The 27,929-nt window shown below is 41.0% G+C and overlaps 1 protein-coding gene across 1 annotated transcript; it reads left to right on the plus strand.

The window, feature by feature from the left end:
* LOC124131426 (pentatricopeptide repeat-containing protein 2, mitochondrial-like) lies at positions 1-27,306 on the plus strand. The gene is made up of 9 exons (XM_046494709.2): positions 1-93; positions 3,876-3,968; positions 4,234-4,366; positions 5,125-5,251; positions 13,934-14,113; positions 16,634-16,747; positions 18,355-18,429; positions 24,217-24,330; positions 25,253-27,306. Exons 1-9 carry the CDS (start codon positions 21-23, stop codon positions 25,499-25,501), a joined length of 1,158 nt encoding a protein of 385 aa, XP_046350665.1. The 5' UTR covers positions 1-20; the 3' UTR covers positions 25,502-27,306.
* The last annotated feature ends 623 nt before the right edge of the window (positions 27,307-27,929 follow it).

Consider the following 27,929-nt stretch of genomic DNA (forward strand, 5'->3'; position numbering starts at 1 on the left):
CACTGCCCACAGTTGTCAAAATGGCTGCCCTTGGAAGAAATGCGGTGTCTCTCTCGCGATGTTTGCTCAAACTTCGTCCTGTTTCTGTGTCAGGTAATAACAGTTCAACAAAACTGTGTTTCAACCATATTCTAATTAATTATTCGTTTCGTCACTTTTCTATTTGTGCACCATTTGGAACATAGGAAGAACATTAGGCTTGTAACTAGTCCGTCCCCACGTGGTCCCGGTCATACAGAATGAGACAAATTTATGCAAAATAAAACCTTCATAGATCAGCCTGAGAATATTATGACTTTATGTTACTTGCATGATTCATCAAGTCGCTCAATCAGCTTTTACGAGTTATGATATTTGTGTCCTTTCTTAATGTACTTTGTGTAGAAATACGCAGTTTATCTGCATAACGGCCCTTGACCTTCAGCAGGCAGGGTATATCTACAGACAGGCGATTTTACGTCAACCTAGGCATCAAAGTATCGTCTGTTCCCTGATATTGACGTACAATATAATGAAAGTTGAGATATTTTTAACAGCACATGTTTCAGAGATGCCGTGATTGTGTTTGTGAGAGAGCACAAACCATTCGTTGAATTTTTTGTTTATTTGGCCTACCTTTAGAATACAGTACCACAAACTTTTCAATCTGGTCACAATAACCGATGACGAAATTTGCAGCGTTTTGTTGCCAGTCACCCTGGGGAAACAACACCCTGTGACGTCAGGGGTCATCGAGAATGCAGAAGTTCCTCTCAGTGATCTATCATCTCTACACGCAATGTCGTTGCAGAATTTGTTTACTAGATCTAAATATAGCCTGCGGCGGTGGCGCATTTTATAGCAAGCATTGTTTAACATGTTTAAGAAAGCATTTTTATTTTCAATATATTTTTTATTTCGTTTTTGTCTTAGTTCAAGTGTCTAAACTGATTATAAATGGGAACTAATATACACATACATGTATATTATTTTTCGATTCATTAATTATCCCCCGCCCCAATGAAGTTGGCGGGGGATATAGAAATGGGTTCCGTCCGTCCATCTGTACATGTGTGTGTGCATCCCGAAATCGTTTCCGGAGCATAACTCAGAAACCGTTAAATATTTCTCTGTCTGACTCATGCTGAACTGGTGCCTTTTGCTATTAAGGAATTTTAGAATTTTTTATTTTTTTACGTTTCCATGGCAACAAGTTGGACTTAGGTTATATAGAGTAGAGTTCGTTTCCGGAGCATAGCTCAAAACCCATTCATTACTTTCTAACAAAACTTTGCATGTTTAAAAGGGACATACTGAACTGGTGCCTTTTGATATTTAGCACTTTTAGAAAAAAATATTTTTTTTACGTTTCCATGGACTGAACTGTTGTTCAGAAATACCCCGTGTTAACGTTTTCAAGGTTGCATTATTAGAAAACACATTCCGACAGTCAGTTTCATAATCTGGTAAGCGACGCTTTGATTGGTTGGATGAAAGGTCGTTCTGACCCGTAATGGGATGTCCTCAGATCTTTGTTTAGCGATAGCGAGAACTAAGATCTTATTTCAATGAGATTGATTAAACCAACGAACCTGCTTTTCTTGTGCAGTTCTCATCCTCACAGTCAATGTTTCATAAGTCTTTTTCCGTTGCTGCATTCATATGACTTGCCATGGAAGTTCTTTGATGCATTGTAACAGCATGGTGATGAGCTGCGCTATCGCGATGCTCTTTCCATGCAGACTTCTTCATATCAAGGCAACCTTTTGTAAATCTGTTTTGTTTACAAGCTGCCTCACATATCTTGCAGTACATCATAATTCTACCATATTCCTCTTCATAACGTAGCCATTCGAATTCCTGCAACCATTCAGAATTAATTTCCGAATTTTAGTTTGGCTGGCCTTTTGACAACTGACAGTTATCTGGCCCCGTCTCAGAATGGAGTTTACGTTTTTAAGCAACATATCGACTTCAATCACTCGTTCCCGTATCTGTTATCACCCTCTTTGTCAGTCTCTGAGTCAATTTATGTACTCCTAAAAGGCGATTTAGACCATCCGTCCCCGAAGAATGATGACAGTGTCGTCTGCTTGCCCGCTAATATTACAGAAGTACACACAAGCTCCTCACAGCATCAGCCCGTACCGCAGAGTGCTCTAGATTATTGCAATGTTATGTAACAAAAGTATCAGTGCTTGCAGTACACATGGTTCACCCTCCAACCTAGAGTTCCATGCGGACATCATAGCAGCTCTCGGAGGATTCGTCACATCTCTATTCAAGATATTGCATATGTTTTTCATCTTGTTTCATTTTTGATGAGCCTATCCATTTTGATAAACATATGTCGTAGATTGTTTAAGTAAGTTTCATTGAGAAAATATCTTGAATTTTGAAAAACTATTACTATTTGCATATTTATCCTTTGTTAACATAGGATTATGGCTACATGTGCTGTCATTGAATCGCTTTGGAGAGCTAGCCGATTCAGTCACACTGATGGGTAAAAATATATTGTCATACTACTTTTGAATTTGTAGTAGCATATCTAGATCTATATAATTATGAAAAACAATATGTAAAGCACACAAAAGGCTTGCAATAGGCCAGTCTGTTCTGTTTTCAGAATAAACGCGTTTGTTTACAAACACGTGCAAATTTAAGTCATGTGATTATGATATGCAAATTAGCCTGTGGCAGTGGTGTAATGCTAAATCATCACTGCCCATGAGTGTGCACATGGTTCTGAACGTGGTGCAAGGCTTCATCAGAATATGACCAATAGGAAACTTTACCATGTTGAGGGATAATCTGGGGATTATCATTTATATAAGCCAATTTGACTTAGATGTTATACTTGCCACTTAATATACATTTTCCCCACTGACGTGAACAATCCTTGAACTTAGATTCTGCCTTGAAAATGAATAGTGTGCATTGGAAAGACCTTGAATTTTATAACTACTCACCATATCAAGTTTGTTACTTGAAAATATATCTTTTTGTCGCTTGACAAAAATATACTGTTAAACTTGGTTTAAAAAGATTGAATAAGACAATTTGTATACCAGTACCAGCCATTTGTCAATTACCATAGAGTTATCTCCCTTCCTTCTCACGGCAATGGCCTGTTTGCAAAGCTCTCTTGACTGTCGCTGCCACAAGTCACCAGCAACAACCAAATATGGAGTTGAACTCACACCCTGCTGATTGTTATGTTTACTGTCATGAAGTAGAATACTCTTGCCCCGGGTTGATGAGTTTCTTTGTCAATTTGAATTTCTATTTCATTTCAGCTATCATGTACTTGGTGTGGTAAGAATATGTTAGAGGGAAGTTGTATGCTTTTCTGTGAGCCTTCAATCTCGAACCAATCTGATTAAACAAATTGCAAATTTATCTGGAAAATAATAAGCAGGTCATAATACTTTTAAATATTCACTATCATGGCATTCCAAAGACACACAAAAATATAAATGTCACTGCATTTGGGGTTGGAGGACAAATTTGGAGATTCTTGTAGTCACCGCTTCCACACTGGTGACATTGATATTACTAGGAGTTTAACCATAATGTCACTCACTGGAAGGAACTTGGATCAGCTGCTTCCATAAGTCGATTATGCTTGAATTTGAACAGGTTGATTCAGACAGAGTGGCTAAAAGCATTCCACGTTGAAGCAAATGGCAGAAGTTTAATTAAATGTTCAGTTTGCATGACCTTGAAGTTCTTGGAGGGAGCCTTGAAATATTAGGGCATGAATTGTGACTCTAACTCAGTACAAACCCGGTTATGACAATACTATTCTTGGATTGTTCAAGTTTATCGGTAAGAATTCTAGTTACTTGAGTCACTGCTGATGTGAATAATGATCTCATTTTCAAATGTTTCAGGGCAGAGGTTCCTGTTGAATGGAGATATTTTAGGTCTAGACAACTTAAGGCGAGTTCGTGTGTTGACACAAGACCGACTTGGAACACTTAAGGGTATGTGACCGTATGTCGATATGTAACCATTGTCACAGGTAACACTAATAGGAGACAGAAAGCCTGTAATTTCCCTAAATTCCTAATGAAGTTGAGGTTCACTTTACTTTAAAATATTGTCAAAGTTTCCATCCATAGTTCCAATAGTGAGTCTTGACAAAATAGGATGTTTGGTCCTGCTGGGTCCAGTCATACATTGTCCTGAAAGTTGGGATCTCTTGGTGTCACAAAGTTTCAACTAATGTTTTTGCTGTGATGATTCCAGGAAGTTTTATGGAACGTATGCAAAATCTAACAGCTAGAGAAGGACAGACGATATTTACAGAGGACTTGAAGACGACAGTAGCTGTTACAGAAACAGATGAAGATCTAGAGACACTAGTAGCCATGTTGAAAAGGTAGGGGCGGATTTTTAATGAAAGTTTGAAAAGTTCAATTAATTTTCATAGGAAGTGATGTATAGATGTCTGGTAGTTATCAGCTATGAAGGTTATTATCACCTACCAGGAAGTGGGATATAAGAACTTCCTCTGTCCTTCCATCTTTCTTTCCGTCCACTACTGAAAGGGGACAAAATTTCTCAAGAACTGTTTAAGTTAGAGAAATGAAATGTTACACATTGATGTTACTGGTCGCGATCTCAAATGAGTTGAAAATTGTTGTAAATTAATTTTTTTATAGAGTTATGGCCCTTGCTCTGTCCTTTCAACTTCGGCCAAACTGCATGAAATGGGGATGGTTTTCTCAACAACAACTGAAGTTACATGAAAGAAAGTTTGCATGCTTATCTGCAAAATACTTGTCAAGACTGAGTTTGTAAATTGGTGACATTAATTATTTTTGAGACAGTTGTGCTCTTGATTTATGTCATTATGCCCTGCCCAGTAGTGTATGTAAGGGGACAGATTTTATTCTTGAAAACTATTTATGTCAGAGAAATGAAATTTTACACCCTGAATCTTTCTGATGACACATTCACTACTGTATGCACAAACAAAATTCTAATGTGCCCCATGGCTGGGGATAGTGATAACACTGTTACTTGTTGATTTCTGAATTACCAGTCAGTGTTGTGTGTGTTTTGCCTTTAGCCTATACTTGATGTGCAGTGGTTTGAGGATGGCGGAGTTGAATGTGATTGTGTATGGTTGTGCAGGTTTTGTGCAGACCGGGCACAAGACACGGAGGATTCCCCCCGACCGTACTGCTTTGGGCCACCAGTGTTACGTTTGCTGCACATCAGGAATGAAGTAGACAAAGCAGTGGAGCTGTTCCAAGATGAGGTGAGAGGCAAACCTCCTTGTCAGCTGCCCAACTATAGGTTTGGTGGACTGAATAAAAATGTATGAAGAATGCAGTATTATTGTCATGGTTTTGTTCAAAGTTTTATTTTATAGGAATATTTGGTAAGGTGTAATAAGTACAATGAAGATAATGTGTTTTGGGAAATGACAGTATGGCCTGTATGAAGTTAGGTATTGGTAGTAGGGAGTATGGAGTATGGCCTGCATGAAGTTAGGTATTGGTAGTAGGGAGTACGGTCTGTATGAAGTTAGGTATTGGTAGTAGGGAGTATAGTGTGTATGAAGTCAGGTATTGGTAGTAGGGAGTACGGTCTGTATGAAGTTAGGTATTGGTAGTAGGCAGTATGGCCTGTATGAAGTCAGGTATTGGTAGTAGGGATCATGGCCTGTATAAAGTTAGGTATTGGTAGTAGGGAGTAAGGTCTGTATGAAGTTAGGTATTGGTAGTAGGGAGTGTGGTCTGTATGAAGTTAGGTATTGGTAGTAGGGAGTGTGGTCTGTATGAAGTTAGGTATTGGTAGTAGGGAGTGTGGTCTGTATGAAGTTAGGTATTGGTAGTAGGGAGTGTGGTCTGTATGAAGTTAGGTATTGGTAGTAGGGAGTATGGCCTGTATGAAGTTAGGTATTGGTAGTAGGCAGTATGGCCTGTATGAAGTCAGGTATTGGTAGTAGGGAGTGTGGTCTGTATGAAGTTAGGTATTGGTAGTAGGGAGTATGGCCTGTATGAAGTTAGGTATTGGTAGTAGGGAGTACGGTCTGTATGAAGTTAGGTATTGGTAGTAGGGACTATGGCCTGTATGAAGTCAGGTATTGGTAGTAGGGAGTATGGCCTGTATGAAGTTAGGTATTGGTAGTAGGCAGTATGGCCTGTATGAAGTCAGGTATTGGTAGTAGGGAGTGTGGTCTGTATGAAGTTAGGTATTGGTAGTAGGGAGTATGGCCTGTATGAAGTTAGGTATTGGTAGTAGGGAGTACGGTCTGTATGAAGTTAGGTATTGGTAGTAGGGACTATGGCCTGTATGAAGTTAGGTATTGGTAGTAGGGAGTACGGTCTGTATGAAGTTAGGTATTGGTAGTAGGGAGTATGGCCTGTATGAAGTTAGGTATTGGTAGTAGGCAGTATGGCCTGTATGAAGTCAGGTATTGGTAGTAGGGACTATGGCCTGTATGAAGTTAGGTATTGGTAGTAGGGAGTACGGTCTGTATGAAGTTAGGTATTGGTAGTAGGGAGTATGGCCTGTATGAAGTTAGGTATTGGTAGTAGGCAGTATGGCCTGTATGAAGTCAGGTATTGGTAGTAGGGAGTGTGGTCTGTATGAAGTTAGGTATTGGTAGTAGGGAGTATGGCCTGTATGAAGTTAGGTATTGGTAGTAGGGAGTAAGGTCTGTATGAAGTCAGGTATTGGTAGTAGGGAGTATGGCCTGTATGAAGTTAGGTATTGGTAGTAGGGAGTATGGCCTGTATGAAGTTAGGTATTGGTAGTAGGGAGTAAGGCCTGTATGAAGTCAGGTATTGGTAGTAGGGAGTATGGCCTGTATGAAGTTAGGTATTGGTAGTAGGGAGTATGGCCTGTATGAAGTTAGGTATTGGTAGTAGTAAGGTCTGTATGAAGTTAGGTGTTGGTAGTAGGGAGTGTGGTCTGTATGAAGTTAGGTATTGGTAGTAGGGACTATGGTCTGTATGAAGTCAGGTATTGGTAGTAGGGAGTGTGGTCTGTATGAAGTTAGGTATTGGTAGTAGGGACTATGGCCTGTATGAAGTTAGGTATTGGTAGTAGGGAGTACGGTCTGTATGAAGTTAGGTATTGGTAGTAGGGAGTGTGGTCTGTATGAAGTTAGGTATTGGTAGTAGGGAGTGTGGTCTGTATGAAGTTAGGTATTGGTAGTAGGGAGTGTGGTCTGTATGAAGTTAGGTATTGGTAGTAGGGAGTGTGGTCTGTATGAAGTTAGGTATTGGTAGTAGGGAGTATGGCCTGTATGAAGTTAGGTATTGGTAGTAGGCAGTATGGCCTGTATGAAGTCAGGTATTGGTAGTAGGGAGTGTGGTCTGTATGAAGTTAGGTATTGGTAGTAGGGAGTATGGTCTGTATGAAGTTAGGTATTGGTAGTAGGGAGTAAGGTCTGTATGAAGTTAGGTATTGGTAGTAGGGACTATGGCCTGTATGAAGTTAGGTATTGGTAGTAGTAAGGTCTGTATGAAGTTAGGTGTTGGTAGTAGGGAGTGTGGTCTGTATGAAGTTAGGTATTGGTAGTAGGGACTATGGTCTGTATGAAGTCAGGTATTGGTAGTAGGGAGTGTGGTCTGTATGAAGTTAGGTATTGGTAGTAGGGAGTGTGGTCTGTATGAAGTTAGGTATTGGTAGTAGGGACTATGGCCTGTATGAAGTTAGGTATTGGTAGTAGGGACTATGGCCTGTATGAAGTTAGGTATTGGTAGTAGGGAGTACGGTCTGTATGAAGTTAGGTATTGGTAGTAGGGAGTAAGGTCTGTATGAAGTTAGGTATTGGTAGTAGGGAGTATGGCCTGTATGAAGTTAGGTATTGGTAGTAGTAAGGTCTGTATGAAGTTAGGTGTTGGTAGTAGGGAGTATGGCCTGTATGAAGTTAGGTATTGGTAGTAGGGAGTATGGTCTGTATAAAGTTAGGTATTGGTAGTAGGGAGTATGGCCTGTATGAAGTCAGGTATTGGTAGTATGGAGTATGGCCTGTATGAAGTCAGGTATTGGTAGTAGGGAGTATGGTCTGTATAAAGTTAGGTATTGGTAGTAGGGACTATGGCCTGTATGAAGTTAGGTATTGGTAGTAGGGAGTACGGTCTGTATGAAGTTAGGTATTGGTAGTAGGGAGTAAGGTCTGTATGAAGTTAGGTATTGGTAGTAGGGAGTATGGCCTGTATGAAGTTAGGTATTGGTAGTAGTAAGGTCTGTATGAAGTTAGGTGTTGGTAGTAGGGAGTATGGCCTGTATGAAGTTAGGTATTGGTAGTAGGGAGTATGGTCTGTATAAAGTTAGGTATTGGTAGTAGGGAGTATGGCCTGTATGAAGTTAGGTATTGGTAGTAGGGAGTACGGTCTGTATGAAGTTAGGTATTGGTAGTAGGGAGTAAGGTCTGTATGAAGTTAGGTATTGGTAGTAGGGAGTATGGCCTGTATGAAGTTAGGTATTGGTAGTAGGGAGTGTGGCCTGTATGAAGTTAGGTATTGGTAGTAGGGAGTATGGCCTGTATGAAGTTAGGTATTGGTAGTAGGGAGTATGGTCTGTATAAAGTTAGGTATTGGTAGTAGGGAGTATGGCCTGTATGAAGTCAGGTATTGGTAGTAGGGAGTATGGTCTGTATGAAGTTAGGTATTGGTAGTAGGGAGTATGGTCTGTATGAAGTTAGGTATTGGTAGTAGGGAGTATGGTCTGTATGAAGTTAGGTATTGGTAGTAGGGAGTAAGGTCTGTATGAAGTTAGGTATTGGTAGTAGGGAGTATGGTCTGTATGAAGTTAGGTATTGGTAGTAGGGATCATGGCCTGTATAAAGTTAGGTATTGGTAGTAGGGAGTATGGTCTGTATAAAGTTAGGTATTGGTAGTAGGGAGTATGGCCTGTATGAAGTCAGGTATTGGTAGTAGGGAGTGTGGTCTGTATGAAGTTAGGTATTGGTAGTAGGGAGTAAGGTCTGTATGAAGTTAGGTATTGGTAGTAGGGAGTATGGTCTGTATGAAGTTAGGTATTGGTAGTAGGGAGTACGGTCTGTATGAAGTTAGGTATTGGTAGTAGTAAGGTCTGTATGAAGTTAGGTATTGGTAGTAGGGAGTGTGGTCTGTATGAAGTTAGGTATTGGTAGTATGGAGTATGGCCTGTATGAAGTTAGGTATTGGTAGTAGGGAGTACGGTCTGTATGAAGTTAGGTATTGGTAGTAGGGAGTATGGCCTGTATGAAGTTAGGTATTGGTAGTAGGGAGTACGGTCTGTATGAAGTTAGGTATTGGTAGTAGGCAGTATGGCCTGTATGAAGTCAGGTATTGGTAGTAGGGATCATGGCCTGTATAAAGTTAGGTATTGGTAGTAGGGAGTAAGGTCTGTATGAAGTCAGGTATTGGTAGTAGGGAGTGTGGTCTGTATGAAGTTAGGTATTGGTAGTAGGGACTATGGTCTGTATGAAGTTAGGTATTGGTAGTAGGGAGTACGGTCTGTATGAAGTTAGGTATTGGTAGTAGTAAGGTCTGTATGAAGTTAGGTATTGGTAGTAGGGAGTGTGGTCTGTATGAAGTTAGGTATTGGTAGTAGGGACTATGGTCTGTATGAAGTTAGGTATTGGTAGTAGGCAGTATGGCCTGTATGAAGTTAGGTATTGGTAGTAGGGACTATGGTCTGTATGAAGTTAGGTATTGGTAGTAGGCAGTATGGCGTGTATGAAGTCAGGTATTGGTAGTAGGGATCATGGCCTGTATAAAGTTAGGTATTGGTAGTAGGGAGTAAGGTCTGTATGAAGTTAGGTATTGGTAGTAGGGAGTGTGGTCTGTATGAAGTTAGGTATTGGTAGTAGGGAGTGTGGTCTGTATGAAGTTAGGTATTGGTAGTAGGGAGTGTGGTCTGTATGAAGTTAGGTATTGGTAGTAGGGAGTGTGGTCTGTATGAAGTAAGGTATTGGTAGTAGGGAGTATGGCCTGTATGAAGTTAGGTATTGGTAGTAGGGAGTACGGTCTGTATGAAGTTAGGTATTGGTAGTAGGGAGTATGGCCTGTATGAAGTTAGGTATTGGTAGTAGGGAGTGAGGTCTGTGGGAAGTCAGGTATTGGTAGTAGGGAGTAAGGTCTGTATGAAGTCAGGTATTGGTAGTAGGGAGTAAGGCCTGTATGAAGTCAGGTATTGGTAGTAGGGACTATGGCCTGTATGAAGTTAGGTATTGGTAGTAGTAAGGTCTGTATGAAGTTAGGTGTTGGTAGTAGGCAGTATGGCCTGTATGAAGTTAGGTATTGGTAGTAGTAAGGTCTGTATGAAGTTAGGTGTTGGTAGTAGGGAGTATGGCCTGTATGAAGTTAGGTATTGGTAGTAGGGAGTATGGTCTGTATAAAGTTAGGTATTGGTAGTAGGGAGTATGGTCTGTATGAAGTTAGGTATTGGTAGTAGGCAGTATGGCCTGTATGAAGTCAGGTATTGGTAGTAGGCAGTATGGCCTGTATGAAGTCAGGTATTGGTAGTAGGGAGTATGGCCTGTATAAAGTTAGGTATTGGTAGTAGGGAGTATGGTCTGTATGAAGTTAGGTATTGGTAGTAGGCAGTATGGCCTGTATGAAGTTAGGTATTGGTAGTAGTAAGGTCTGTATGAAGTTAGGTGTTGGTAGTAGGGAGTATGGCCTGTATGAAGTCAGGTATTGGTAGTAGGCAGTATGGCCTGTATGAAGTTAGGTGTTGGTAGTAGGCAGTATGGCCTGTATGAAGTTAGGTATTGGTAGTAGGCAGTATGGCCTGTATGAAGTTAGGTGTTGGTAGTAGGCAGTATGGCCTGTATGAAGTTAGGTGTTGGTAGTAGGCAGTATGGCCTGTATGAAGTTAGGTATTGGTAGTAGTAAGGTCTGTATGAAGTTAGGTATTGGTAGTAGGGAGTGTGGTCTGTATGAAGTTAGGTATTGGTAGTAGGGAGTGTGGTCTGTATGAAGTAAGGTATTGGTAGTAGGGAGTATGGCCTGTATGAAGTTAGGTATTGGTAGTAGGGAGTACGGTCTGTATGAAGTTAGGTATTGGTAGTAGGGAGTATGGCCTGTATGAAGTTAGGTATTGGTAGTAGGGAGTGAGGTCTGTGGGAAGTCAGGTATTGGTAGTAGGGAGTAAGGTCTGTATGAAGTTAGGTATTGGTAGTAGGGACTATGGCCTGTATGAAGTTAGGTATTGGTAGTAGGGAGTAAGGTCTGTATGAAGTTAGGTATTGGTAGTAGGGAGTGTGGTCTGTATGAAGTTAGGTATTGGTAGTAGGGAGTAAGGTCTGTATAAAGTTAGGTATTGGTAGTAGGGAGTAAGGTCTGTATGAAGTTAGGTATTGGTAGTAGGGAGTGTGGTCTGTATGAAGTTAGGTATTGGTAGTAGGGAGTATGGTCTGTATAAAGTTAGGTATTGGTAGTAGGGAGTATGGTCTGTATGAAGTTAGGTATTGGTAGTAGGGAGTGTGGTCTGTATAAAGTTAGGTATTGGTAGTAGGGAGTAAGGTCTGTATGAAGTTAGGTATTGGTAGTAGGGAGTGTGGTCTGTATGAAGTTAGGTATTGGTAGTAGGGAGTAAGGTCTGTATGAAGTTAGGTATTGGTAGTAGGGAGTGTGGTCTGTATGAAGTTAGGTATTGGTAGTAGGGAGTATGGTCTGTATAAAGTTAGGTATTGGTAGTAGGGAGTATGGTCTGTATGAAGTTAGGTATTGGTAGTAGTAAGGTCTGTATGAAGTTAGGTGTTGGTAGTAGGCAGTATGGCCTGTATGAAGTTAGGTATTGGTAGTAGTAAGGTCTGTATGAAGTTAGGTGTTGGTAGTAGGGAGTATGGCCTGTATGAAGTTAGGTATTGGTAGTAGGGACTATGGTCTGTATGAAGTCAGGTATTGGTAGTAGGGAGTGTGGTCTGTATGAAGTTAGGTATTGGTAGTAGGGAGTGTGGTCTGTATGAAGTTAGGTATTGGTAGTAGGGAGTGTGGCCTGTATGAAGTTAGGTATTGGTAGTAGGGAGTATGGTCTGTATAAAGTTAGGTATTGGTAGTAGGGAGTATGGTCTGTATGAAGTTAGGTATTGGTAGTAGGCAGTATGGCCTGTATGAAGTCAGGTATTGGTAGTAGGCAGTATGGCCTGTATGAAGTCAGGTATTGGTAGTAGGGAGTATGGCCTGTATGAAGTCAGGTATTGGTAGTAGGCAGTATGGCCTGTATGAAGTTAGGTATTGGTAGTAGGCAGTATGGTCTGTATGAAGTTAGGTATTGGTAGTAGGGAGTATGGCCTGTATAAAGTTAGGTATTGGTAGTAGGGAGTATGGTCTGTATGAAGTTAGGTATTGGTAGTAGGCTGTATGGCCTGTATGAAGTTAGGTATTGGTAGTAGTAAGGTCTGTATGAAGTTAGGTGTTGGTAGTAGGGAGTATGGCCTGTATGAAGTCAGGTATTGGTAGTAGGCAGTATGGCCTGTATGAAGTTAGGTGTTGGTAGTAGGCAGTATGGCCTGTATGAAGTTAGGTATTGGTAGTAGGCAGTATGGCCTGTATGAAGTTAGGTGTTGGTAGTAGGCAGTATGGCCTGTATGAAGTTAGGTGTTGGTAGTAGGCAGTATGGCCTGTATGAAGTCAGGTATTGGTAGTAGGGACTATGGTCTGTATGAAGTCAGGTATTGGTAGTAGGCAGTATGGCCTGTATGAAGTTAGGTGTTGGTAGTAGGCAGTATGGCCTGTATGAAGTTAGGTATTGGTAGTAGTAAGGTCTGTATGAAGTTAGGTATTGGTAGTAGGCAGTATGGCCTGTATGAAGTCAGGTATTGGTAGTAGGCAGTATGGCCTGTATGAAGTTAGGTGTTGGTAGTAGGCAGTATGGCCTGTATGAAGTTAGGTGTTGGTAGTAGGCAGTATGGCCTGTATGAAGTTAGGTATTGGTAGTAGTAAGGTCTGTATGAAGTTAGGTGTTGGTAGTAGGCAGTATGGCCTGTATGAAGTTAGGTGTTGGTAGTAGGCAGTATGGCCTGTATGAAGTTAGGTATTGGTAGTAGTAAGGTCTGTATGAAGTTAGGTATTGGTAGTAGGGAGTATTGCCTGTATGAAGTTAGGTATTGGTAGTAGGGAGTATGGCCTGTATGAAGTCAGGTATTGGTAGTAGGCAGTATGGCCTGTATGAAGTCAGGTATTGGTAGTAGGCAGAATGGCCTGTATGAAGTTAGGTGTTGGTAGTAGGGAGTAAGGTCTGTATGAAGTTAGGTGTTGGTAGTAGGCAGTATGGCCCGTATGAAGTTAGGTATTGGTAGTAGGGACTATGGTCTGTATGAAGTTAGGTATTGGTAGTAGGCAGTATGGCCTGTATGAAGTTAGGTATTGGTAGTAGTAAGGTCTGTATGAAGTTAGGTCTGTATGAAGTTAGGTATTGGTAGTAGTATGGTCTGTATGAAGTTAGGTGTTGGTAGTAGGGAGTATGGCCTGTTTGAAGTCAGGTATTTGTAGTAGGCAGTATAGTAGGCAACTATTTTCATGATTTTCAATGGAGCTTTTCTGCAACAGTGTAAAATGTTACGTGAATTGTCATTAATCCTCTTTCAAAAACGTCCGTCATGAGACAACTAGTAGAGCTATAGAACTGTTGTTTATATCAATGAAAGAAGGTTCAAACTCTAAAATTGTAGAAAACTGAAAGAAGAAATGTTTGTGACATTACTACTCACTGTTACCTTGATCATGTGCCCTGCGGGTAGTGGGGTAGTCTGGTGGTTAAAACGTTCACCTGTCACGTCGTTTGATTCCCAACATGACTACCATGTGTGAAGCCCATTTTTGGTGTCCCCGGCAGTGATATTGCTGGAATATTGCTAAAAGCTGTGAAAAAACCATACTCACTGCCTCATGTTCCCTGGAGGGACTGAGTTTGTGTGTGGGACTCCAGCAATGGTTCCACCTGGTGCTGATTGGAAGTATGGTTGTTGAGTGTGTTTGTTGTGTTGTTGCAGAGCCTGAGGAGCCTGTTTGACAACATCTCCAGCTACATGCTCATCATGGACATGCTGTACAAGAAGGGCCGCTACCCAGAGGTTGTCGAGTACTACAAGCAGCTAAAGGAGTTTGGTGGCGACGACTTCAGATACCCCATCAACTGCATGACGTTGTTGTTTGCTTCATTGTATAAAATAGTATGTTCATAGTTTACCAATTTTGAGACAAACGCTGTTTTTGTCAAACTCAAGTAAAAGTATATCGGACAGTTGTTGTATTGGGTCTGCCATCTTGAAAGGTACACTGTTATTGTCAATCACAAGTGCACATGTATCTGCGGATTGTTATATTGGGGTCCACCATCTATAAAGATATATACTGTTATATTCAAGCTCCAATTCATGTGTACTATCAGTCAATGTTATCCATCAATATCTCTCCATTGCTGCTATCAAATGTGGGGCGGTGGGGTAGCCTAGTGGTTAAAGCCTTCGGTTGTCACGTCGAAGTCTCGGGTTTGATTCCCTACATGGGTACAATGCGTGAAGACCATTTCCTGTGCCCCCCCGCTGTAATATTGCTGAAATATTGCTAAAAGTGGTGTAAAACCATACTCACTCTCTGTCACTCGCTGCTATCAAATGTAAGGTTCTTGAACACGTTGAGAGTTGTTTCCATGATACATCGTCCATCATTCGTTATTGACCCTCCTGAATCAAGTAGGCTCATGTTGTGGCTCATTGTCTGTTGTCTGTCTGGTTGTCTGTTGTTAACAGTAACCGTAATACTGTTAAAAGCGGTGTTAAACCCAACTCACTCACTCACTAAATGATCTCTAAGTGAAGAAAGAACTCCCTTACTTCTCTGATTTTTGTTTAAGTAATAACACAACTCATCACAAATACAGTTATGTATTCTATCATAAACTGCAGATGGCATAAAAAACACCAGTAATAACATTTTTGGTGCGTGTAATTAGGCCATTTACAAAAAAGGTCCAGTGACAAATTTCACAGGGGCTAATGGCTTGCACACAACTGGACATGTCATACTTGCAGGGGATATGAATATTTCATGCTTGTTTAATTTATATGCAGCAAGTATGCCGAATGACATATATGTTTGTTTTACATATTTTGACTTGACCAACCTACCACTTTTGGGTTACTGCATGTTTTACATCATCTCATCAACTACAAGGCCTTTGGAGCTGAAAGTTTGTGTGAATGATCCTAGCTATGGTTTCTCTAAATATGTGCACAGATCTGATCCAAAACTTAGCCACCATCATTTCTTCAGGAGCACATTTAGAATACAGTACCACAACTTTCGTGGGGATGATCTCTGCCGTAGGTCACATGTCTCCAAGACGAGCAACCAGTTTTTGTGAGAATCCGTCGGACACGAACCCGCAACCTTCGGATTGTTAGCCTGACAGCTAACCGACTGAGCTACGTCCACACTGTGAAATAAAGTGCAAATTTACCTAGTCATGCCTATGACGTTAAGGAACTGAACGAAAAGTGTTGAATAGGTGACGGACACTTACAAAGGTTACAGGTAGGCATGATGTCTCGTGACTTTAGTCTACGGAAACACTTGCGAATGATCCCGATGCCATTTGGCACACTCATCCCATTCCGTAATCTACAAGATACCGATTGGTGAGAAATGAGCCGATATGGCAGGAACTGAAAACAGGTCCAGGCCTCAGATGTCCAACTTGCGAGTACGCATGAATGATATGGTTTTTGATAATTTGTCAGGTGATTTTTGTGACAGATAAGTGTGATAGGGAACACTGTAAGGATGATGTGGATAATAGTAAGGAATGAGGGAGGCATTAGCATGGCTAGTGACGACACAATGGTGAGTTCGCTTTTGAATCAGTACTGAAAAAACATAGTGGGTGAAAGTGGCTTGTGTGAATGTTCCAGGACAGTTTCCAGTAGCCAAAATATTCGACACAAAACCATTGCATTTACTCGACATTTTTATGTGAAGAATTTTAGGAGTCTCTATAGAATCAATAACAACCACTAAATGAGTACCTAGCCCTAATGATCGTAAAGGGGCGATTGATTGTAAAGGGGATCCAAGGGCTAAGGATAGAGTTAGGGGTAACCTTCACTAACACTGGCGACATTTGGATGTGTTCAGCAATATCCCTAATAAACTGCATTCATGTGCCTAATAATGAAAATTAATGAACTGGAAAAATAATAAATGTATATCAGTTCCCATTTATAACCATTTCAGAGATTTGAATTACGAGAAATACGAAATAAAATAAATAAAAAAAATAAGGGCTTTCGTAAACTAGTGATTGTTCTAAAATGAGCCGCTGCAGGTTATATTTAGTAAACAAATATTCAAAACTCTCAACACTGCTGACATTGCATGTAGAGATGATTGATCACTGGGAGGAGCTTATGCACACTCAATGACCCCTGACCCCTGGTCATTGTTTCGCCGATGTGACTGGCAACAAAATACTACAAATTACGTCATAGAGTATTGTCACGTGTTTGAAAAGTTTGTGGTACTGTATTCTAAAGGTAGGCCTTTCTTCATAATGTTGAAATAATGTTGAGGTCTATGAGATTTTCTGATTGATGACATGTTTGACTGTATTGGCTTCCATGTTTGGATACTGGATGGCAGAATAACATGATTAATGCCCTGTCTTTCCTCATTCTCTGGGGTTGATATTTTAGAACACAGAAGAGTCCTTGACTTTGAGTTTGAAGTACCTGAGGGATATTCAAGCAGCAAGATTCAGGCCATCAGGGCGCAGTCTGTCATTCATCGCCGCCCTTGCGGTTAACCAGGTAAGGCCCTCGTGTTACCTCATCACCTGAGATAACCAGGTAAGGGCGTCATGTTACCTCATCACCTGAGTTAACAAGGTAAGACTGTCATGTTACCTCATCACCTGAGTTAACCAGGTAAGACTGTCATGTTACCTCATCACCTGAGATAACCAGGTAAGGGCGTCATGTTACCTCATCACCTGAGTTAACAAGGTAAGACTGTCATGTTACCTCATCACCTGAGTTAACCAGGTAAAACTGTCATGTTACCTCATCACCTGAGTTAACCAGGTAAGGCCGTCATGTTACCTCATCACCTGTGTTAACCAGGTAAAACTGTCATGTTACCTCATCACCTGAGTTAACCAGGTAAGGCCGTCATGTTACCTCATCACCTGAGTTAACCAGGTAAGACTGTCATGTTACCTCATCACCTGAGTTAACCAGGTAAGACTGTCATGTTACCTCATCACCTGAGTTAACCAGGTAAGGGACATGTTACCTCATCACCTGAGTTAACCAGGTAAAACTGTCATGTTACCTCATCACCTGAGTTAACCAGGTAAGGCCGTCATGTTACCTCATCACCTGAGTTAACCAGGTAAAACTGTCATGTTACCTCATGACCTGAGTTAACCAGGTAAGGCCGTCATGTTACCTCATCACCTGAGTTAACCAGGTAAGACTGTCATGTTACCTCATCACCTGAGTTAACCAGGTAAGACTGTCATGTTACCTCATCACCTGAGTTAACCAGGTAAGGGGGTCATGTTACCTCATCACCTGAGTTAACCAGGTAAGGGGGTCATGTTACCTCATCACCTGAGTTATCCTGGTAAGACTGTCATGTTACCTCATCACCTGAGTTAACCAGGTAAGACTGTCATGTTACCTCATCACCTGAGTTATCCTGGTAAGACTGTCATGTTACATCATCACCTGAGTTAACCAGGTAAGACTGTCATGTTACATCATCACCTGAGTTATCCTGGTAAGACTGTCATGTTACCTCATCACCTGAGTTAACCAGGTAAGGGACATGTTACCTCATCACCTGAGTTAACCAGGTAAGACTGTCATGTTACCTCATCACCTGAGTTAACCAGGTAAGACTGTCATGTTACCTCATCACCTGAGTTAACCAGGTAAGGGGGTCATGTTACCTCATCACCTGAGTTAACCAGGTAAGGGGGTCATGTTACCTCATCACCTGAGTTAACCAGGTAAAACTGTCATGACCTTATAGATTGTCTCAGAATCCTGGCCTGGAACTACTGCGCATGAGTTCAGCCTTATGGCAGGCTCTTTCATGTTTCTTGCTTCCATCATGCACATGAAATATTATATTACTGATCACTGAATAAAAATCTCATTTAATTTGCCATGTCAGTTGCTTTATATTCAGTTGTGAATATTCATGATATGCCAGCAGAAGTAAATATGATTCTTTCCCCAATCTCTCACAAAGTTTATTTCAGCAACAATTATTATGAATATGCTTTGATCTTTTTGTGGAAAGTAGCCTGATCTAGCCTGAGAGACATAAGACTTTAGGATTGTCGTGTCTGTAAGCATGTAAACAATATTGATGATTTGCCTGTCATTACACATCTTCTGTTTCTCAGGGAAAGCCAGCGACTGGCTTGGAGGTGTGCACATCTGCCCCCAATCACAGGATAGTTGGGGTGGTAAATATTAAGGTAAGTGTGCTGGAATTTGCATCTGGAACAATTTGTTTCACCATAGACCTGTGATAGGACAAGTTGATTTTGAATCTCGAATAAGCATTGTCCGTAATTGTTTTTGAAATTACGGATTTTACTTTAGGGTAGTAACATTAATTTTGTACTAAAGTACTGTCGGAAATGCTAGAAAACTGCTTTTCTGGCTTATTTAATAAATACGAGTCATAGGACCATAAAAAGAGCATATATCAAAATATCGCGAATTTGCCCTAATCTAGCCTGTCCTAACTGACACTTTGATTACCCTTAAAATGTACTTTTACAGGTAAAATGATGATAAACTTAGAAAATATTCGTGTGTTGTCATGCATGTATGAAATGGCCTATAACATGAGGTAATTACCTAACACCTGTCCAGAGGTAATGACCTCACACAGTCCCGTGCATTCTCCCAGGTGCAAATGTCACCGAGTTGGGGGTTGTCTCAAAATATTGCTGTTATTATACTTAATTGACATGCGTTGATGAGGTAGCAATCTAGGATATGTACTGCATTATATTTGCTTGAAAACATGATGGACTAGTTAGTTATCTCCGCTGATGACGTATATGAATCTGTGCTTTTGAATGTTGTGTTATATGTCTTGCCACGAACCCTTTATACATAGCCAAGATAGACACAACAAGGTTGAGCTCACAATGTCTCACTGCCGTACGTAAGACAACGTAACCGTGTTGTGCCGCCAGCACATATGTCTTGTACTTAACTGGTTTCTTATTCAGCCGAATTTTCCTGTATGGTCGCCTTCAGACTACTCATGGTTTGGGCGACAGTATCTGATTCCCGGACGTTATATTAACTGGAGTTATCCATGACAATCACACTGACGTTGTTTAAAATGGGCAATAGCTGAAGCTCAACCAGTCTATGAACACATCACCTACTATAATTTCCTTATGAAAATCACCAGTTTTCTTTTTCGCCTAGAAAACATCCATCAATAAGCCACATATCATGGGTTGCAGCGTGCAAAACAATGACACGATTACCTGTACCTGATGGTACCATGGGTGCTTTTTGTCCATCTGCCAATAGCCACATGTAGTCAGTGGAATGATTCACCAAGGTAAATCATCTGGACGCCCTGACTGTGATAGTTATGAATGAAATAATGTGACCTCATAGACATAATGGAATATTTTCCCCTGAAAAGTGCGCGGTCATCGCCACGTGCAGTGTATCAAAATCCCATCTCTTGGAGAGCAATAGTGCAGTCGGGGAAACATTAGTTGTATCTTTAATTCCTCCCAAATTCTACTACAAGTCAGGGTTACCTTCTGCTCATAAAGCTTGTACACTGTACGCCTAACCACCCCGTATCAAAGCTGTCTAAATCCTTTTACACCCCAGTTTTGTTTTTGAGACCACCCCTATACCTGTTTTGTTTTCTTATCATACCGTAGACTGAAAACACCATAGCTTGAGCAGTTCGGTAATTCACCCTATCTAAATTAATAAATGGTTTCCCTCTATCTCTCTAAAGTGTAAAGAACTTGTATGCATCTCCAAGTACAGATTCCATATCGTGTACCTTGGTTATGGCTATGCAAGTGTAATGTAACATGCATCATGGGAGCAATGTTAACAAAAAAAAAACGCTTTGTCATTTTAGAAGATGCACATCTAGAATTTTCTCAAAATGATTTTTGTGTGTGGAGTAGATGTTTTATGAAGACTACATTACAGGGTATGAAACTCCCCAAAATTTCAGCCAGACCACAGGACTGGCTAGCTGAAATACTTGCCAGCCCTGACCAAAACCTGCCTGCCCACTATAATCATATGTTTCTCAGGATAAGCTAGCGGGGTTTCTTTTTGGTTACATTTTATCATTCATCTTTACATGTGAATAAATGCTTATCATTGGGAAATATTTAGAATTTTTTCACATATGAAATATAACCTGACCGTCGGGCAGGGGGATTTGAAAATCTGGCAGCCCGAGTTGAAATCAACCCGTCTCGGACGGTCGGGCAGGCAGGTATTTCGAACACTGCTACATTATTATCATTGTAACGGAGTCACGTGCGCATATTTCTATAGTCCGTTTCAGACTGCCATCATTGGACTTAGAATAAATGTGAACTTCATGTTTTCGTTCGAATTTGTCACCTGTAAACTTGTCGATAGGACTCCTTGTGACTGAAATACTTCAAACCACAGGTAGGGCGATCGGTAGTTATTCGATATTTCAATAACAACAGTGAAAAATTATATCCCTTTTTAACAGGCAAAAAACAGTTTTCTAGCATTTCTGACAGTACTTTATTTCAAGTTCATTCTTGGAATTGGTGTTCCAGTTTTCTAAGGAGTTGCTTCCCTTAACTTTGCCAGTGTCTGCTGGTCTTGCATTCTTCTGGATTATGATGCTAGATTTGTCAGCACCATATTTGTGAGCATGGGTTTCATCACTGACCTAGCGTTTTACTCCCATACTAAGAAGCTCACTTGCTGTTATTATCCCCCACAACATGTTTTTAAACTATTTCTTTTTTAAACTTGTCCTGTTTTACTCCTTTATGCATTTACTGCTTGTTCTTGACAGAAAGAGCTGTGTCAGGTCTTGTTGAAGAAGTTGTCCCCACTGGTTGAGTGGCTGACCCTATCACACAGCTCCCATGTGAGCATGGTAGGGGTGATGTCACTGATCAGCACATTACTGCTGTCACCTGTTTTGAGTCTTTTGAGGTGTTTACTGTGATAAATATCACTTGTATTGTTTGTTCCAACTAGTCATTATGAATTCACCTTGTGGTCACGCATTTTCGTATCATGCTTTCTGCAATCTTTGTATTGCTTGGTACTTCAATTCATTCTCGTACCCTATTGATATTATAGTTATTAAACTGGTGGTGTTTCACGTTCTTTGCGCAAACCTGTTATTTATAAATCCATATGGTTCGGATAAATTATTATAGCATACATTATTGTCTGAGAACACATTTTGATTGCACTCTGCTATCATTGCAGATGCATGTCCTGTTGTAGCAAGTGTCACGGAAATAAGTTGGGATGGGATCCTCATCTATTGTGTCTGAATTGCACCACCATCTGCGCCCAGACTCCCTAAGTATAAAGCTTGTCTGCCACTCTGCCCTTCAGCTTTCTCCAAATACCTGCAGGTATCTCGCAAAAGGCAGACACAGCAGGCATGAAAACGTTGTCTCCGCAAGAAAATGTCCGAGCCTACCACCCCCAAACCAGCCACGACCATTTCCTCTTCAGACATGGCATCTCTGGTGTTACACCGACGTCCACACCCACTTTGTTGAATACCACGTCCTCATGCACAATGACGCCCAGTGTGGCACTAACGACCCTGAGCTCGTCTCTTACCAGCTCTCCACTGACCTCCATCCTTCCTCTCTACACCTTCCCAGCTGCTTCATTCATCTGATGCAGACGATGTTCCAGCAAGCTATCCCTAGGCTTACAGCTCCTCCAGCCGTTGCTATGCTGTGGCGCCTCAGGTCTCAGTGACGCCCTCTGTCCCTCCAGTGGATTTTGGTGGCACCTGTACAATTGGCTCTTCCTCTTCTGACATACTATGTCTAGACATAGTGGGAATAAGTCATCCCAGTCCAGACCTAGGTCCCCTAGCCGCGCACCAGTTCAACGCGATAAAGATTATCAGAGGGTTCCTTCATCCCTACCTATGATGGCTCACTCGCTGACGTCGACTCATTTGGATCGTTTGGCTGCTGTAGCTCCTTCATCGGGTCCAGACGTGGACCAGAAGGACACTGTCTGGTACCATCAAACGTCCGTCCCCCATGACCCTATGAGCGAAGTACACGCCTTAGACATCACCCGTGTGAGATTTGAGCGCATGGAGTTTTACATCTTGGGCTGTGCTGGGACTTTAGCCAAGTATCAACTCCAAGGACTGCTGGATAGATCCTTCACCATCCCGATTCCTAGAGGAATTTCAATTATGTCCTGTGGGGACAGGTAGAAGTCATCTCCAACACAAATTACCCTGTGGCTTCACACCATCATGCTTGAGGCCTTTGAGGCCTATGAGGCTGCGGGACTGGATCCTCGGAGAGCCAACAACCCAAATGAGATCCGGGCGGTTGCCTCTACCATGGCGCTTCACAGCAAATGCTCCATCCGCATTGTTATGGAAGGCTGCTTCTGACGCTCAGACACCGTCTTCGCCAGCCGCTACCTTTGAGATGTAGCCCTTGAAGACAGCTTCCCTTTGGTGGTTGCCCAGGAGGTCACGTCCCTGGATGCCACTGCTACTTCCACATCTCCAGAGCCAACCTTTTGACCTTTCCTGTGTGTGTTGCCCCAGATTAGAGGGTTACATGATATACGCATACCTGACTGTCTCCTTCCTTGCCAACAAGAAATTTACTCGATGCCAGATCACATCTGAAGGTATGCCCTCCACTGTACTGTCAGATGCAGATGCAAAATATTGGCTGCACAGGTTTGAAACACTGTATTTTCAGTTATTTTGAATATTAAATAAATTCAAAGAGAAAACTTGAGAACGTGCTCCAGTTATTTATTTTGGGTAAGTCGGGAGATGGCTCTTCACATCATGATATCCAGTAAACAACCGTAAAAAGAAGTTTCAAAGTCTCTGTTTGATGTGTTTGTAACCTCATGAGTGACTGTTCTAGTGGTAATTGTGAAGAATTTGTTCTGCAAGTTCACTGCATTCAGACCACCGGTGTATTTCACTAATTTCATGAACTTTTGTTTCCTCGATTCAAAATGATTTGCAGCCAGTTCTAAAAGAATTAAGTTTTCCACTTTTATCAAACACAACTGCTGTCGTGCACTTGTGGTGGGAAATGTTACCTGCAATGGGTGCAACCTGGCAATAAAAGTAACCTGCACTAGCAATGTTTTACCTGTACTGGTGCAGCTTAGATATAGCGAAATCGATCCCTGAGATACAAGGAGTAATGCAGGATAAGTTACAAAATCTCGTAAAATCTAGGTATTTTTTATATTTGTATACTTATCCTGCATTACTACATCTAAAGTGGCCCTCGCAGAGCTGCCTCCCCACGAGACCTTCAGATGCTCTGTTTTTAGCAGTAATGTGCTGATCAGTGACATCAGCACTTCAGTGGTCAAATGGGAGCTGTCTTGTAGGGCCAGCCACTCAACCAGTGGGAACAACTTCAACAAGACTTCACACAGCTCTTTTTCTGTCAAGAACAAGCAGTAAATGCATTGAGGAGTAATGCAGGATAAGTATACAAATGTACAAACAAGGTTTCCATGGCAACAAATTTGACTGAGACTGAAAATGGCAGTAGTAGTGCTCTTTTCTGGAACAGATCTTGAAGACTGTACAATATTTCTTCACCAAACATGGTGCGAAGAGAGTCTAGTGGTGAACTGGTGCTAAATGATTGTTTAGAATTTTTTACAAATTTGCGACAAGTTTCATATATTTATTCACGACAAGTATTTACCATTGCGAGAGATATCAAGGACTTCGTTCTCTTGTTTAATTTGTAGCCGAGGAACCATTTTTGGTTGACCTTACATCTGATGGGAGACTCATTTTCTTGTTCCATTAATCACATCTTGGTGAATTGTACGCTTGTGTACTGTTGGATCACATCATGCCAACATGTTCTACCATGTTTCTGAATTTAGCTGTCCAAGCCATATTTTACCTGTCAGTATTCAGTGTAGAATGTATATTGTGACAGAATGGAGGTATGGTTTCTGGTGGAGATGTTTGTGACTGCATGTTTTGTCTTCTCCAGATGATCTGTTATGCACAGTTGGACAGAGTGGAGGAGATTGTACCATGGTTCCGATACCTTCTCAAGGACGAAAGAGCCAATTTGACATGGAAGAATAGGATATTCTCTGAAACAGTGAGTACATGACGGCATCTGCACATCCTCTCTATCAGACAGTTTCAGATGCAGACTGTAAGAGTGAGGCTAGAGAGACAGCCTGGCATGGGGGAAGACATCATTTTCATCTGTGCTGGTGGAAGTGCCCCCCCCCCCCCCCCCCCATTATGCATTCCTCATTATCGTTACAGTAACTGGTGCCTTTTCCTATTTTAAAGTTTTGCTAAATTTTATTATCCCTGCCATGAAGTGGAAGGGGATATAGGAATGGGTGCTGTCTGTCTGTCCTTCCGTCCATAAAAGGCGACTATGCTTGTCGTAAGAGGCAACTAATGGTATCGGGTGGTCAAGCCTGCTGACTTGGTTGAAGCATGTCATCGATCCGAATTGCATGGATCGATGCTCATGATGCTAATCACTGGATTGTTTGGTCCAGACTCGATTATTTACAGACCGCCATCATATAGCTGTAATATTGCTGAGTGTGGCGTAAAACAAACCAACCAACCTTAGTACAAAACACCCCTATACATGTGTACCGAAACCATGCTTATGGAGGATTGAATGCCTAACCTGAATTACTGGAATAAAGATAATAATTGAAACAGATTTGATTTTTCCAAATATTCATTCACTTCAAAACGTTATGTAAAAAGAGTTGAAAGTAAATGGGAAATTTTGTTTGAATAATAGGAAACAACATTTCTTGCAGAAATAACTTGTTTGGCTTGACCATTGTAACATATGATTTCCTTCCTAGAAGCCAATAGCATGAAATTCAAATGAATGTGTTGAGTATTTGATTCTTGTGAAGAAAGGTCCCAAAGACCCAAAGCTTGTAGTAACAGATGACTGAAATTGGGATTGGGTCCTAACATTGTGTGACCAGATTGGGGTGTTTCATTGTACTCACTAACCCCTGTTGGAACTCTTCCCCCAGATCAGTGCAGTGGAAGAGGCGTTGGCGAGAGGCAGTGTGGAGCTGAAGCAGCATATCTTGCCTCTTATTGACAGTCTCCGGGCAGATGGCTTCATCAGGAACGATCCCCTCCGAGCCTTCCTGGAGGCACCAGTCACCAGGATGTTGAGGACTTCAGATAATTTTCAGCAACGCAATCGATCATTTAACTTCAGTGGTCCACGGTCAGACAATATGGAGAGCCAAGGGGATTTCAATAAAACATTTTGAGAGAAATATGAAGAGTCAGGATGTGGTCCTTCAGTAGAACAAGAGTGTATGAAGAGAAATGACAATGTAGAACAGGTTTTAGACTGTCCACACATAAAGGACACCTTGTGTTTTGATGAATGCTGAATAACTCAGTCTTCTGTTCCTCTTGCTTCTGTGAGAATCATCAGTGCTATAAACATTGCCATCCCTTTGTCCATCAGCAGCTTCAGACCAAAAGCATGACACTTTGTCTGGATAGATATATATCATGATATGTCATTGAAATGAATGTTATGTAAAGACCACATTTAGGAAACAAGACTTTTCATCATTTTATAGACCATCAGCCATCCAGTAATTTTGATTTGCAGAATAAGGCTTAAAAAAAAATTAATTGGTTCTCAGGCAATGGCTTTTGAAAATATAGTGTTTTTTCTTTTTGGTTGTTCAAACTAGTAACCAAATAAACAGTTGTGTAGAATCAACATTGGGAAGACCTTCGTGCATAAATGTATTCCTTGATGAGTAATCTACTGGAATACAGTATTTGACTACTGTTGGACTACCAGTAAGTGCATAAAACACACATACAATGAGCTTTGTTTTTATTTCACAACACGAAGACGTTATGGTCAGCACACATCGGAAGAAGCATGTCAACAAATCCGTACTGAAGTATGCAAGTTAGTCCTGTTATGACGCTTTCTGGCTATAAAAGCATTCATTGTGTATCTGGACTTACATTTGTAATCCATTGTTACTTTTATCCAAGATTTCATTAAATTTTGTGTGCATTAATTTCAGTGAAGTGTATGAACAAATCAGCAAATCACATCAACTCACCATGAACTTGCCTTGAAACAAATATTAGTCATCAGAGATACATTGTCTTCAGTCTTTCTGTCACTGTATTGAAATTTCTTTTCAGTTATGATATTGGCAATTACATTAGGTATTTTCTGAACTAAAGCACCCATAGCTTGGATAGATAGGAGAAAATGTGTGAACAGTTGATTGCTATTTCTGGATTTTTACGATTACTCATGTAATCTTAATCACTGTGTATGAAACATTATCCGGCATACAGTGCACAGATACCATTGAAATTGCAAGTCATTGTGTCTAGTAATGTTTTATCTAAATGCAGAATTTTTTAGGACTTCTTATTTTTGAAAATGGAAATAAAAATGAAAAGTGCAGTGGACTTAATGATAATAGGGAGAACCAGACTATTATTTTTTTAGCCTAAGGTATGTTTGTTTTGTTTGGCATGCCATGTATGAGTGATATTTCCAGCTTGTATTTTGTAGCTGTATGCCCCTAATCTTCTACACCTTTATACAATATCATACCTTAAGTGACTTTTTAGCAAGGGAAGACAAATTCTTGTCAAGGTAGAACATTTTGTCATCTTCTATAAGTTGTCATCAAGGGTGAAGCTTGTGATGTCTTGTCCACGTCTTTGGATATGTGATAATGTTTGGGAGAATGGAAGATTCCCAATGTTGCACTTCACAGTAGCTGGAGAGGTTAAATGGTCGATGAAACAAGAAACATATTCATGTTCCACAACAATGTTTCCATCACCACCACATTCTGTATGAGATAATGTTTACTGAGGTATGTGTACTAGTCATACAATCTCTTCGTTTGTATGGATGGAGATTGTGTGATTGTGTCAGAACAAGGTGTCATCTCATGGTAAAATCAGTTTGTTGATGTCATATGTTGTATGATAGAGAGACTTGATGGGACCTGTTCTAAGTATGTAACATTCATATAAGTTTTGTTATTGCATTGGACAGATTAAACTATTGTGTGAAGTATGTTTGTGATGGTTATAGTTTTAGATCACCTGGCCCATAAGGCTAAGAATTGTGAGGGGTCTGTCACACCTCTGAAACTTTTGCAGATGTTAAGCCATTGATCGTTCTTGAGCTTGTGATTGTGGTATATCATTGCTTCAGAGACCTGTATCATTGCTTCAGAGACATTATCCACAGCAGGAAAGACTTAAGACTTGCCAAGTTCTGGTTGTCCATGTGTGATGTCACTTCCTCCACACAACTATATTTTGGCATCTACAGAATCTATACCAAACAGCTAAATTAACAGCTCAGACAATTCCTGATTTGAGACTTATTACTGGCAGAACCCAAGGCAACAAGTTGAGGAAGCACAACATCCAGCCCCGACGTAGAGCGATACGCCCAATTATACTTCCAGGTCACCGTCTGGTATGCCTCCTGACAAGACTGGGACAGTATTCTGTTCACAGATGAGTCCAGGTTTCAGCTGGATAGCTCTGATGGTCCTGCAAGGGTCCACAGTTGTCCGGGAGAACGTTTTAAAGAGGCTTGCATTACTCAACATTGTCAGTTTAGGGGTGGAAGTATAACGGTATGGGGTGGCATCACAACTCTTTTGGATAAACAACACTCATCAT

This window comes from Haliotis rufescens, unplaced genomic scaffold (assembly GCF_023055435.1).
Source record: "Haliotis rufescens isolate VD_foot unplaced genomic scaffold, xgHalRufe1.0.p SCAF_1, whole genome shotgun sequence".
NCBI classification, from domain to species: domain Eukaryota; kingdom Metazoa; phylum Mollusca; class Gastropoda; order Lepetellida; family Haliotidae; genus Haliotis; species Haliotis rufescens.

Excerpts from the sequence above, each read along its gene's own strand:
- LOC124131426 (XM_046494709.2), top strand. The coding sequence starts at position 21 with ATGGCTGCCCTTGGAAGAAATGCGGTGTCTCTCTCGCGATGTTTGCTC. Across the intron at positions 94-3,875 it reads TCGTCCTGTTTCTGTGTCAG|GGCAGAGGTTCCTGTTGAAT; the intron begins GTAATAACAGTT and ends CAAATGTTTCAG. Across the intron at positions 18,430-24,216 it reads TTGGGGTGGTAAATATTAAG|ATGATCTGTTATGCACAGTT; the intron begins GTAAGTGTGCTG and ends TGTCTTCTCCAG.